This window comes from Aulonocara sp. 'chitande type north' Nkhata Bay, linkage group LG11 (genome assembly GCF_057382095.1).
Source record: "Aulonocara sp. 'chitande type north' Nkhata Bay isolate Kocher_YH1m ecotype deep benthic linkage group LG11, A_spYH_male_GT1.1, whole genome shotgun sequence".
Lineage (NCBI taxonomy): Eukaryota > Metazoa > Chordata > Actinopteri > Cichliformes > Cichlidae > Aulonocara > Aulonocara sp. 'chitande type north' Nkhata Bay.
Window position 1 is genome coordinate 27,423,847 of NC_141354.1, and position 13,710 is coordinate 27,437,556.

The following is a 13,710-nucleotide window of genomic DNA, read 5'->3' on the forward strand; positions in this document are numbered from 1 at the left end:
TCCTAGATTTTCATCTCAGACAGCAGCTGACCTTGGCAGGGTTTCCTTAAAGACACTTCCTATCTGAAACATCACATTACACACACACATACTCACTCAAGATTTTATAAAGAGTATAATAAATAAATATGTAAATAATAATCTTTGTGTGTTTCCATGATTTTTCTGCCTTGTAATACTAATTGTACTACAGCACATATATGATTAGAGTGTCATTTGTGTTATGTTGGTCAGATGTTTATTATTATTATTGTCATTACACAAAAATTGGAATTTAAGACTCATCTAGGGTGAAAAGTGAAATAAAACACTCGTGTTCATTCAATATTTCGACCACAGCATACATTTTATAAAAAAACCTCTTTATTTCTTTATCCATAGATGACTCACTGTGGAAGACAGCTAGGCCTGACTAAGTTGTGTAAGAGACTCAATAGCGCCACTGTTTGGACAAAAGTGGCAAATTCACCCTTGTTCAGTGGACCAAAAAGAAACACACACGCCTTGATTTCTCTGTAATTTCCGTTTTATTTAAAATGAAGCTTCAAGATAATAACTCCTCCACGCTGTTTCCTGTTTTTGCATCATAAAATTGTCTGTATACTGAAAATAACAATCTGATAATCTCTTGTGGTAACAAAAAAATTGCTACAGCTCCTCAAAACAGCAAATAAATTACATGTTCTTTAGATAATAGATAAATTACTATCCTTTTTATGTTTATATATAAAATCTAATTTCTACTACAAGGGATAAGAGACAAGAATGACACATTCAAAGCCACATATGCAAAACTCACAACCACACACACACACACACACACACACACACACACACACACACACACACACACACACACACACACACACACACACACACACACACACACACACACACAATTTAAGAGCAAAAACGTTGATTCTTTCTTCAAATGCAACATAAAATAGTTATGTGACAGTTAGATGTGAATAAATGGATTCTATAACAACACTTCTGATAACTCTACTCAGTTATAAACATAAGCACCGACTATCTTCAGAGAAATTATAGACATTAAAACATATCTCACAAATATACAGACTCTCCACCCTTGACTGGGTGTCAGTATATGTCAGAGTGGGAGGTGAAAAAGAAAATGGGAGCAAATTAAAAACAATCAAGGCCAGAGAAAGAGCATTAAACAGTACACACACACATATACAGAGGCTGCCACTTCGATATGCATTATTTATGTTTCAGGTCAAAGCAGGATCATTGCTTATGATCCAATCATATCTAGAAGCCTACATGTAAGAAAGCAACTTTTTCAGTCCCCTTAAGGTTTCCTATTATGACTTCACCTGATTTCACTAGACAGATTCAACATTCCCTCCCAAAAAGGTAATGACATAAAGATATTTTTAATAGCTTAATCATAACAATTGCAAAATCAATCATTTAGTAATTACTATTGGTTAAAGGCCACCTTCTGTATTGTCTATTAAACATATATGATCACTGGCTTTTGTTCAGCAAGATTATGCAGAAACTATGAAGCTGACTTTATGATATTGTTAAGAACTTGTCAAATTTTGGGGAGAATTTAGGTCACTTTATTTATAACTGTTAAAAATAAAGAAATCAGTTGACAGAGGATGCACACTCTGAATGTCCTTCTGGTTTGTACCGAAAGGAAATGTCATGAAAAGTACAAAACCACCAATGACTGACCAAAGAAAGCAGCAAATGCTAAAATGGATGCTAATATTATACATAGCTAACAAATAATTAAAAAAAAAAGATTAATTCAGTCAAAACCCTGAGGCTTCAGAATGGTCTAAACATTGATTTAAGGCAGATTTTTTACTCTCTGCTCTGTATGAGGTCATTGGAAGGAGATATCCTTAATATGTTCATTGTAGGCACACAGCAGGTGAAGTCCCACCCACCTGCTGTTCATGCTTGTGTTTGCACGCGGCAGCCAATCAGAAGAAAGTTGGCTTAAAGGGAGAGTGGAGCGAAACCAGCGGGCTGAAGCTGGTCCTTTAGGACTGTCAGCGTCCTACTGTCAACACTACTCTTGCTTAAGTAATGCCCTGCTGTTTATATTTTAGTGGCAAGTTAAGGTTTACATAATATCTTGAGTATGCCTAATGCATAGTTGGGAAGTGAGACTAACAATGTGATATGATACGCTTGGTTCTTGGTCAAGAAGACAATTCTACAGCAACAGTTGTCCTGTCAGTTTGTTCTTTGATATATATTTATAAAATTAAAAAAACAAACAAAGAAACAAAAAAAAAACATTTGCAATTACAAATCTTTATAGCTAGGTTTGAATTTAAACAAAAATTTCTTTGTGGGCAACCTTTGTTGTGACTGTCCCATGTCAGCTGACCTTCTTGTTCGGGAAGAGTCTCATCTCTGTCTTCCCACCCTGTTATATTTGGTCACTAACTCTTATGCCCACCCCAATCCTTTGGTTCATCTGTCCAAATACTGAGAGGACACTTGAGGAAATATTTTTGGCAAAGAGAAAAAAATAGATAAAATATGTAAATAAAATCCTTCTAGTCTGGGAGGGTTTTTTCCACTGTAGCTCAGTGGGGCACTTGATAACAGATCTATTCCAGTAGATCTTAGCACACATGGTAATCATTCGTTTAGCACGTAATTAGTGGTATGCATGTCTGCTTGAAGATCCCGTAGATTAGGAGGAATCTTTAAATTGTTAAATTTGCTGCTGAAACACAGCTGTGTCCTCCTTTCTTTACAACCTGTAAGTCACAGAAATGAGTCTCCGAGAGTGAAAATAAGGACAATGAAATTCAATTAAACTGTGTGTGGGAAATCAGCAAACTGTTAAAGCTAACACACATAGTATATTGAAGCAAACTCAGAGGAAGGTGCAGGTTTAAGCGACTGGTACTGATAAGAGGAACTTTCACAGTGTTTTATGTTAAGATTTAGGACAAAAAAGCTAAATGTCATCCAAACGCCTTCACGTGTCTACTCTGGGCTGCTCATTTCTACAGACTTGTCATTTCTGGAGTGATTAGCCCTTTTGACCTAATCCTCCACTACTTGCGCACAGGGGCTGTCTGCCATTGGCTGGTCAGTGTCTCTTGGCACGCTGAGCACTCTGAACACAGGAGGCACAGCAGACTTTCTTGTAGTAGGTGTAGACGCAGAGTCTGGCTTGCACCACCAACTCACACTGTTGACGTACGTCTCTGCAGTTTTCATCTGTGAGCAGACAGAAGGACAGAGAGGTTGGCAGGGAGATCAAAACACACTTGATCACAGTTTTGTTGACACACGCACCGACCTGAGACTTGTGGGCTGCAGGGTATTGTGTTGCAGATTTGTTCCTGGACTGGTTTGGTGCTGGAGTCGCATTCATGGCTGTGCTTCTTCTCTGGTGTTAGACATCGAACTTCCCTCATCTGTAAGCCCTTTCCACAAGACTTTGAGCACTGAGAACAAAAACGCAGGCAGGCCAACAGTATAAATATAATCTCCACAAATCTCTGATTTTTAAAAAATATCTCTTCATTGTCCTTTCATCTCTCACCGCGCTCCACTCTGTGGTGAACCACTGTGCCTGACATGCTCCCATCTTGCACTGCTGGACTGATGCAGGCTTGTCCAGCTTAGCGCACTCAGCGTCTGGAACAACAGTAAAATCGTTCCCCATCTTCTGGACACAAATGATGTCTCGTCGCTGAGTTCCATCCCCGCATGGGACGTTACACTGGAAAAAAGACCACAAATCAGTGACATACCCAACCCTAATCAAGAATAAAGCAGCTATAGGACACAAAACACCCAAACTGTTGTGAGACCCAAACTCACAACACAAAATAAGTCTTTAGACACCACTCTCCTACCTGTGTCCAGGGGCTGCTATACCACATAGCTACTGGCACACAGGGGCCTCCGTTACATGCCTTCATCTCTGCTGGTTTGTCCCCAACACAATCTCCTCCTTCTCCACCCTCTCTGACTCCTCCTCTGGTCAGACACACCACTTCTCTCTTTTGCACCCCAGGGCCACACTGCGCTGAACACTGAGCACACAAAGTCAGGGAACATGTTGAGGACCGATGCTAAATGCATGTTTTATTCTTTTGTTGCTGTGAGTACATAAGTAAAATTCATTTATATAGCACCTTTTAAGATAAGAATCTAATACAAGGTGCTTTACAAGGATATTAAAAATACTGCCTGTCTAAATAGATGTGTTTTCAACTGGTTTTTTTTTAAAGCTGAAAAGTTTTTGAAAGCTGAAATGCGTGTGCATTACTTACAGTCTTTAACCAGTCTGTAAAGTACCAGTTGGTCACACAGGGACCCATGTTGCACTCCTCACTTCCCTGTGGACGGGCCCTGGAGCTGCACTCCTTCTCGTTCACCACGTCACCTTGATCGCTGACACAGCGCACACTCCTTGTTCTCTTCCCTACTCCGCAGTCCACCGAGCACTGAGGCAGAAACAGGACAAACATGAGAATATGCAGACAAACCACGAAACAAATCTTCTTTTTCTTCCCAATTATATCTTTTTTTGTAGTATTAATTATAGCTTTTTGAAATGAATGATAGTGTCTTGTTGAGACACTATACTATACAAGTGTCCCGCTTGCTGACAATGTGAGAGGGTCTGTTGTTTCCAGACAAGAACAGAGGCTGTTGCTAGCTGCATACATGTGTTGTGGACTCACCTGGCTCCAGTTAGAGCTGACCTCCCAGTGGGAGCAGAGGCGGAGCTGGCAGGGCTGTGTTAGCACTGGCTGGGTGAGGTCGGCGCAGCGCTGGGGGTGAACCATGGTGGAGCGATCGCCAAAGCTCTGCCTGCACTGAAGCTGCCTCTGCTGGACACCCGGGCCGCAGGATACACTGCACTCCGACCACGAACTTGCCTCCCAGCTGTGACAGAGGAGACAGGATCCACTTAAAAACATTTACAAGTCATTCAAGCAAAGAGACTTTTGTAAGCAGTTAGTTTCCATTCATAATTATGTTATACAGTTTGTGGAATTATCTTTAATTCTTCACAGTAACTCTTAAGCATGGCACAAAATACAGCCAACCCAAACAAATTAACTGCCATGTAGCTACTACTACTTTTTGTATGCAAAAATATGCATAAAATGTCCCTATGTTCAAGTAAAATAAAAAATCTATGCTTTCAAGCCAAGATAAATGAATATCATTTTAAAAATAAGCTGTTAAATAAGATTCAATGTATAAAAAATGCAATATAGAAATTAATTTTCTATATAACCTGTATATGAATAAGTTTATGTATAGGTTGCTCACAATGGAGGGCAGGGGTGTGTGTTACAAGGCTCCTCCTCAGGAACAGGTTTGGCTGCAGAGTCACACTTGCTCTCTGAGACCTCCTCGTCTGTATCACGGCTCACACATATGATGAGTCTATTCTGAGTACCTTAAGAGAGAGAAAGAGATGGACAGATTCTTGTACTTGCTTCCAACAACCAGAGGAGGGAGACACCACCTCATCCAAAGTAATTAAGCAGATGAGAGAATTTTTGGGGTGTAACACGTATGAAGTCCCACAATCAGAAGTCTTACCTTTGCCACAGGATGCAGAACACTCGGTGAGGCCACTTCTCTTCCACACAAATGGCGGCAGGGTGTCCAGTGGCAGGTCGGTGCGAGGGGGGATCCGAGCATTCCTATTGGGCGCAGATCCTCGTGGGCGTGACCGCTCAGGTGTCCACTGGTTCGAAGTTGGGAGCGAAAACACAGAGGAGGAGGACGAGGAGGAGGAAGGGTAAGAATGGACTGAATTGGGAGGAGGAGCAGGAACAGGGTCTTCAACTGAGACGGTGAGAGGACCTGTGAGCGAATGCCAACAAAGATGGACATTAAAGCTCAAATATAAAGGAGAACGTGACTGGGAAACACACAAGAGGCGTTATTAAGAGCGGCGAAAGTCGAAAAACATGTTGAAATGATGGAAATAAGATGAAAACATTAATGATGTCATGACGAGGTCAGCATCTCATGACAGCCAACATATGGATCAGATAGCCTCCCATCTAGGTCATCTACGCACACAAATACACACAAACACACACAAACACACTCGTGAAATAATCCCTCCCATTTGGCCCACAACCGCACCCATCATAAACCATAAAGACGTCAGTCATTCTCCCAGAATCTGCATTACAGTGATGTTTCCTTTAGTAACTTGGAAAGAATGAGTCTGGAGAGCTCCACATTGACACGGTTCAGCTATGTGCTGCACATGACTGCTGGGAAAGCTGCCATCTAGGCTACTGTACACAGCATAGAGAAAATATGGTTGTCAAACAGAAGAGAGGAGGTCAGAAAGACGGGGTGTCATAGACTTACTGCGAAGGGGTGCCCTCGCTGGCTCTCGCTCCCTTGGTCTCTCCCTGGGTGCCTCTCTGGGCGTCTCCCGCTCTCTCTCCATTAGCCTCTCGGTCTCTCCCTCTTTTTTCTCAACCGGAATGTAATACTCATAGTCAATGCCTGGGTTGTCCTTGTGGAAGATTATCTAAAGAACAAAATGGAGCCAAAGAAGAGGGTGAAAAAAAATGCCTGAAAATCGCATTATTGATTCCCACAGAGAAATGTTCTTGTTACAGGTCAGAGGTCAGAATGAACTGGCAGGAGCTTGATATCATGCTCAAGAACCCACCCCCTACATAATCCTACAGTCTTATATATGAGATATAATCTAGTCAAGGTCATTTAGACTTAATCAGCAGGGGTCTCATTTCAAAAACATTTTGATCTGCTATACTTTGCAACTGATCCTGAGGGCCTTCAGTCACTGCTTTAGTTTGGCGGCGTCACATCTGCTTGCAGAGTGAAATTCATCTGGAAGAGCTAAGAGTCAAAATATGCTTTCTTTAAAAAAACAACAACAAAACAAACTCTGACACCTAATTCCTAGAAGGATGATTTAGAGATTAACTGAAAAGTTCAGATTTAAATATATAGCTGCTGTATCACCATTAATACACCCACGTCATTTAACCTTTTGGTGTTTTATCTGTGTTAAACAAACAAGATCTAAATGTCTGAGTTTTAGGGGTGCGAGACATTTGATTTGGCTGCTTTTGAAAAGAGTCAGAGCTGTTTCCCCTAGCTTTCAGTCTCCGTGCTAGAGTATGCTTTGCTGTCTAGTTGCTCAGTTGGCTCTAGTTGGCTTTTCCTTAACCCCCTCCATTCAAGAGCACAGGATTCATTTCCAAAATACTAAATTACCACCTGGGTCCTAAAGTCAAACAGCTGGCCTTGTGATGGAAAATCGAGTGCTGTCAGAGGCATTTCTGGGATTTTTTTTACAATGAGGTGGCAGGAAATATGAAGTTAAAAATGTAAGGTAAGTTTTCATGCTCATGTGCAGGGCCTTAATAAAGATGTGTTACATGGAAAGGGAGCTCTCTGTGACTGTAAAACATTTAATATTGAATAGCTATTTAACAAATGGTGAAACAAACATTTAGACCTATTACTTAGGTAAGTATTGCTTATTTAAATATAAGTATTATACAAATTTAAATGTATCGTATTATTGGATTACAATTACTGGATTATAATCAGTCATGCACTTACCTTAATTTTGTAAAAGCAGATGATTTAATGACTTTATTAATTCTGTGTAACATTATCTATAATAATATAGCACAATATAGAAAACATGGAGTGGTTTCAGTGCCACTCCATGGCCTCCCTTCGGACAGGTCCCTCAGTGCCTTACTGCCTAAGACACCACTGACTATTTTTCCTAATATTGGAAGGTGTATTTAAAACAGGGATACAACCTGTGACTTAAAAAAAAGAGGACATTTGGGGCCTTTCTCCCCCTCTACTTGGAGTGCCCTTGTGAGTGGAGTGAGGCATTTTAGTTTGTGGTCTGTGTGTTAACTCAAATCTACAGGGTGTGCCAAAAAGTTGATTAATTTATATATTTATTTTGCAACACTGGCAAGGATCTAGAGGGAGCACATATTCTTAATCCATCTAACAAGCATGCAATGAGCTACACGGCATCACAGTGCCGCTGCCATGGTGACAGCGTTTTAATCTTTTTATATCTTACTTTTTGTATCCCGCTAAACCTTAAAAATGCTGGTTATTCTTGGGGAGATCAAACCAGAGCTATTTTCTTTACCTCCTCTGATCCTGATGTTACCGGATGTGAAGCTACACATGACTCCTGATCTTTAATAAGATTTTAGCCCGAGGTTAGCGCTGTTATTATTAAGCCTTGGATAGTTTCAGGTGGCTCAGGATAAGCTTTAGTATATATCCTTCTTTATCCTGCCATAATACTAAAATAATTCCGTCTCCTTGGAGGATCTTGACACAGAGCAGAAGAACACAGCTTCGGGCACAAAACAGTGACATGAAGATATATTAGAGAAATATTCTGTACGTATACATGTTTCTCTGAGTAAATCGTAATTTTGTAGTGCTGGTCCATGTGTTCTTTCAGAACTTACATATAGCTGTAGCTGTGTCTTTGTGGGTCCTGGTGCCCAGAGGGACTCGCCCTTTGCTTCCTCCCCCTCCGCCTGTGCTCTAGGCCTGGTGTAGGTGAAGGTAGTGCCCCCTGCTTGATACTCCCCTGGGGGGTCCACAGCCCAACGTCCGTTCACCACGGAAGCTCCTGTTCCACTCCTCATGGCTGGAAAAAGGGAGGAGGGAGTGGGAATGTCAGAAGAACTGGGGTGAATTTTTCTTTTCTTATTAGGACCTTGTTTAGTCTGGTGACTTCTTAGAAAATCCCCCCATATGCTCAAACACATTCCCAAAAAAGACAAACACAGACCCTGGAGTGCTGTGTGGTGAACAAAAAGGAGGCTGACAAGAAACACACGCACACACAGAAATCTACACACTTGACTGATTCTTTATGAGCTCTAACAATGCTAGCTTAGAGTCTGTGAGACCACAAAAATCTCAGGTCTCAGTCAAAGCCAGCACACACACGATCACGGGCCAAATCTCATTCCCAAATCTGCACTATCCTCGCCAGTATTTCACTTTTACTGGAGCTGTAGGCCAGCATTATTCAAGAAACCCTAAACCGAATGTGTGCGTGTGCAACTCAGCTTACCCAGGTAGTTAGGGCTCGCTCGTCTCTCGGTGATGTTGATGAATGTGGCTCCGGGTGGGATGTCCAGGATCTTGTGGTAACCAAGAGGAACCGTGGTATTGTGGAAGCTTCCCGTCACCTTTCGACAGGATGTTTCCCGCCCACCACACACTCCACATTTGTCAATCACAGAGCCGGAGCCCAGCACCCCGTCACAGCCCTCCGTCTGACAGGAGAAGGAGTTGAAAAGATGTGAGTGATGGGTCGGACAATGAAGGAAATGTGGCTGGGAAACAATTGAGATGTTAGAGAAGGGGTGGGGATGGAGAAAAACGGGTCCAATCTTGTTGACATTTCGCATCCATTGCCAGTGTTTATTTCAACGTTGCTTATTTAAATTGGTAACTGATGCTCGCTAGATTCCTGCCAGGAGCAGAAGGGTGGAACGAGGGTAAAATCAGAGAGTGAGAGTGCAAATGAGAGAAAGAGGGAAAGATGCAAAGAAAAGAGGCCCCGAGAAGGGCCGTAAAAAGAGCCTGACTCTGAATGCCAGTTTAAATCAGCTTCCAGACGTGAGACTGAGACAGCCAGATTCTGGGCTTTGTCAACCTTTTCGAGACAGGAGACACTTGGACTCAGACACGTGAAACAAGAAATCTCGCACACACATTTGAAACCACTCACCAGACATTGTCCTTCCACACACACATCATTGGTGCTAACATTGAAGCAGGGCGTCCCGTCTCTGACACGCTCTGACTGACGGACGTAGAAACGATAGCCAGCGGGTCTGCAGGTCAGCTCGCACTGCTTGTCTGCCCCAACTGTAACACAGAAACACAGGGCAGCAGGGTCACTAGACAGCATGTATGTTTTTCTTAACTCTGTGTGTGTGTGTGTGTGTGTGTGTGTGTGTGCGCAGAGTTTTTTTCTCTCTCTGACAACCACGGAGAAGAAACAGCTGGAAGGATGAACGTCTTTCCATGTGGTCAGGAAACTAAGGCCAGACCATGTAACCCCTGAGAGGGAGAGTGATCAGCTATTTCCCCGCTGTTCATGGCTGCACCTTCCCAGCGGATACATACGCAGAAAAGAGGTGTAATCTTAAGCTTGAAAAAGGCAAGATTTATGAGTGCGACCCAAAGGATGCACGCAGCAGGGCGAAGTGTGCGTGGAAACACAGAGTCGAAGAACTGAAGAAAAAGGGCACCGCTTCAAGGTAAAAGAGAAAATGAAAGTCATTCAGTGCAGAGAGGATAGGGAAGATAAATAGTGTGGAGAATACAGAAAACTACACAGGGCAGAGTGGTAAAAGGAAAATGTGAAGAAAATAAGGAGCTTTTTTTGAAGAAAAAGAACTAATATATTTGAGGGCATGGCATGAGCACAACATCAGCAGACCGTCTTCAGTCCTCCATTCGTGCCTAAACATGATGCTTTTTCAGACTGCAGGGTGTGTAAGTAACCTGTATTTTATGAAAGACTCAGAGTTACTGTAATTCAGCATGTAAAACACCAAGGAATAAAACAGTCACCCACAACCAAACTCCAGACAAAGTTAGTTGCTGGTTTCCTCAAATGTATGATGTAGCCTACAACTTCTCATCATAGTCCTAGGAGAAAGAGTATGGGTCTGTTTCCCAAAAGGTTAAGATCTTCATTTAAAATGAAGAGCAAGACACAGAGGAAGGGCTGGTGATTGGGTCCACTGTTTGGCAGTTTATTTAAGAAGAAGCTGTAGGGGTATGTGAATGTACAGGCCTGTGATCATGTTTGTTTGAAACAGGGCTAATGACATGAGCTCACTCCATGAGAAGAAGAGGTAGCTGAAGAGAGGAGGGAGGGGCTCGAGGTTAAAGGGGAAAATTCTCGTCTTCTGAAACTGTAAAAACCATTAAATTCTGTACATATATGAACACCGTGCCACTTTGCCTGGAGCAGTCAAAACAGCATACAGATAAATAATTTTCTTCTTAAAAGAATTTTCAAAAGCCTGCGTTAATCTTATGATGCAACCAAATGTTGTTTGTGATAATACAGCAGTGCTGCAAAATGGTTACACTGTTGCAGAATGGAAAAATTTCCACTCCAAGTCATGACATCAGCAGAAAGTAAACCGAGCTTTCCATCACCTTCGAAGTCATGAGGTTCATAGGAGATAACGGAGAACAAAGGGTAAAGGTCAAATACCAACGCCCTGCTTTCACCTTGTGAGGATTCAAAGAGTGTCGTATGACACACATTCAAAGGAAATCCATATGCTTTCAGGGTCCTCAAATCTCTCAGAGTACCACATTGCTCAGCCAGGTGTCACACAAGCAGGAAACTAAGCTATCTTGTGCCGGGATCAAAGCAGCTGTGACACCGTACACCAGATCACTCAAAAGTGACTTACAAAAGCATTAAACTGAAAAAGAATGTGTGACAAATGTGTGATAACTGGGGTTGAGGGAACGGCCACGTGGCCCTCTTACCTCTACCATCGTTTACTCAGTCCCGATGGCCCAGAGAGCAGCTATCTTTAAACTCAACCTTTAATGTCAGCTGCACACCTGTACAGTTTCATGACTGCATCTGGCACGACTGCAAGGCCGTCGAGTTCAGAAAGGACAAACACCTGACGAAGTACTCAAAACCTTCGTGGTAGTTCCTGTTAAAGGAACCGAGGCTCCGGGATCACATTTTGCAATGATCACTGCACAGACTGAGAGAAACATGGGGTGAAAACCATATCATAGATGAGAAGTCGTTAAAAATATTAATGAATAACCTCCACTTGGAAGATAAGGGCAAGTTAAAGTAGACTGTTAAAATGTCATTTCAAGCTTGGGCTGACGTACAGATTGAGATATGTGGTTTTTATGTTTCCACAAAGGGAACACATATTTCCAGCGTTAAGGAGTGAATTTCCTCTCGCTAAGTGGGTGGAAGTGGTGAGGAGGGCATTAAAGCAAAACAGTTGAGCTAGACTTGATGTTTTAACAGTTTTATACAGACACAAGGCAGGAGATTGCGCATAAGTTTGCTTATAAATACACTGTGATACTGTAGCAGCAGTCCTTCAACACAGGTAAACATGGAGTTCGAGGAATTTAAACAATTTTTCAAGGGACTAAAGATGTAGAGACTAAACAGCAACAGATTTAGCGATGAAGGGACTCAGCAGAGTTTCCAGAGAAACTGTATTAATTCTCAGTGAAAACAGGACAAAATAAAACACTTTATCATGTACAAAAATATGTCATCGTGTCCCGAGATGGATCCCTGTTGGAAATCGAGAGAGGGGCAGGCCTAAGACCACATGATGGAGGACATCATGTGGTCTTAGGCAGAGTTGGAGGAGATGCTTCAAGTGGGGAAAACTTATTGCAGACATATGTCGCATTGAGGACAATGTGATCTAGACTAGATGAATGGAAACTATCTAATGCCAATGGGAAAAAAGCTTATTTATAACCAGCCATTAACAAATATTCAAACCAGCACATTTGAAAAATAGATGAATAGTATAATATAGTTCTTATATATTATATAAATAAGAAGTATACTACTGTATATTATATACTTTTCATTCCTGGAACTAATTTCTTAAGGCTAGCCTTTAATTGTCTTGCTGTAATTGTAATTTATTCTGATTTCAATATATCAGAAAAGTTTGCTGTTGACATAAGGTGGTAGAAAACAATCAAATTGCATCAAACTGTGCAAAACCGTCCTTTTTTCAGCCTCGGTGTGCCCCTTGTTTACCATCTGATGACTGCAGAGAGATATGAGAAGATATATGGTACATATTTAGAAAGAATGAGAGAGAGAGAAAGAGATGGAAAAAGAGAGGCAGCGTTCCCACCCTCTCTCCCTCCACCCTCATTCTCTCCATCTCTCTGTCATAGTTATCTTTGAGAGATTAGACTGGAGACAGTGACAGAAAAGAGAGGGGGAGCTAAAAGCGGGATACGTGTCGCCACACATGCTCTCTCTGCCTTCCTCATCACCTCCCTCATTCTCCGTCTCCTTAAGCCACGCTCGAGCGCGTCTCAGCTCCAAACTGTCTTCTTTAAATTTAGCCTTTATCTTCCATTTGTTTCTTCCTACTCGTCTTTGCCTCTCATTCTCTTCCACTGTCGCTCTAACTCTCGCTCCCTGTCTGAGCTTAGTGTTCAGACAGTGGAATATATGGTGCCTAAATATACTTCCCCGCTATCGCTTCATCTAAACAAACTCCAACGGGGAGAGAGAAAGAGAGAGGCAGTGGGACAGGAAGAGAGGAGGCTGGGTGTGCACAGAGGGGATGAGGCCTGAAAAAAGGAAATATTCAAGTAAAACAACACCTGCACGTGCAGCGCTTACAAATCTATAGAATCGCTGCTAACCAGAGCCGAGCGTGTAGCAGGAAATTAGTCAGGGCCCATCGCTTGCGTGGCTTATAACCACGGTGGCAGCTTTACTGTTTAAACGTACACTTCTAAACCCGAGGCCGCGCCACTCCGAAGAACAAACATAACAGAGCTCGTCACCTTGGAGGCGAAAACGTTCACAAGCTGACTGCACCGCGTAACATAAATACTGACTGGAAATGTATGCAGTGCTACAGAGCTTTAAACAGATGAGAGCAGCTGGAGAAAAAT

General features: G+C 42.1%; 1 protein-coding gene across 1 annotated transcript in view; it reads right to left on the reverse strand.

The window, feature by feature from the left end:
• Positions 1–514: 514 nt before the first annotated feature.
• The window catches only part of adamtsl4 (ADAMTS-like 4), a 35,443-nt gene continuing 22,247 nt past the window's right edge, over positions 515–13,710 (reverse strand). Inside the window, exons 6-17 of the mRNA XM_086311676.1 lie at positions 9,770–9,909; positions 9,107–9,311; positions 8,490–8,674; positions 6,367–6,532; positions 5,578–5,844; positions 5,302–5,431; positions 4,704–4,908; positions 4,290–4,463; positions 3,870–4,049; positions 3,554–3,733; positions 3,308–3,455; positions 515–3,225 (exon numbers count right to left, since the gene is read on the reverse strand). Coding sequence (XP_086167802.1) covers positions 3,095–3,225; positions 3,308–3,455; positions 3,554–3,733; positions 3,870–4,049; positions 4,290–4,463; positions 4,704–4,908; positions 5,302–5,431; positions 5,578–5,844; positions 6,367–6,532; positions 8,490–8,674; positions 9,107–9,311; positions 9,770–9,909 — 2,111 coding nt within the window. The 3' untranslated portion in view covers positions 515–3,094. The remainder of the gene's footprint in view (positions 3,226–3,307; positions 3,456–3,553; positions 3,734–3,869; positions 4,050–4,289; positions 4,464–4,703; positions 4,909–5,301; positions 5,432–5,577; positions 5,845–6,366; positions 6,533–8,489; positions 8,675–9,106; positions 9,312–9,769; positions 9,910–13,710) is intronic.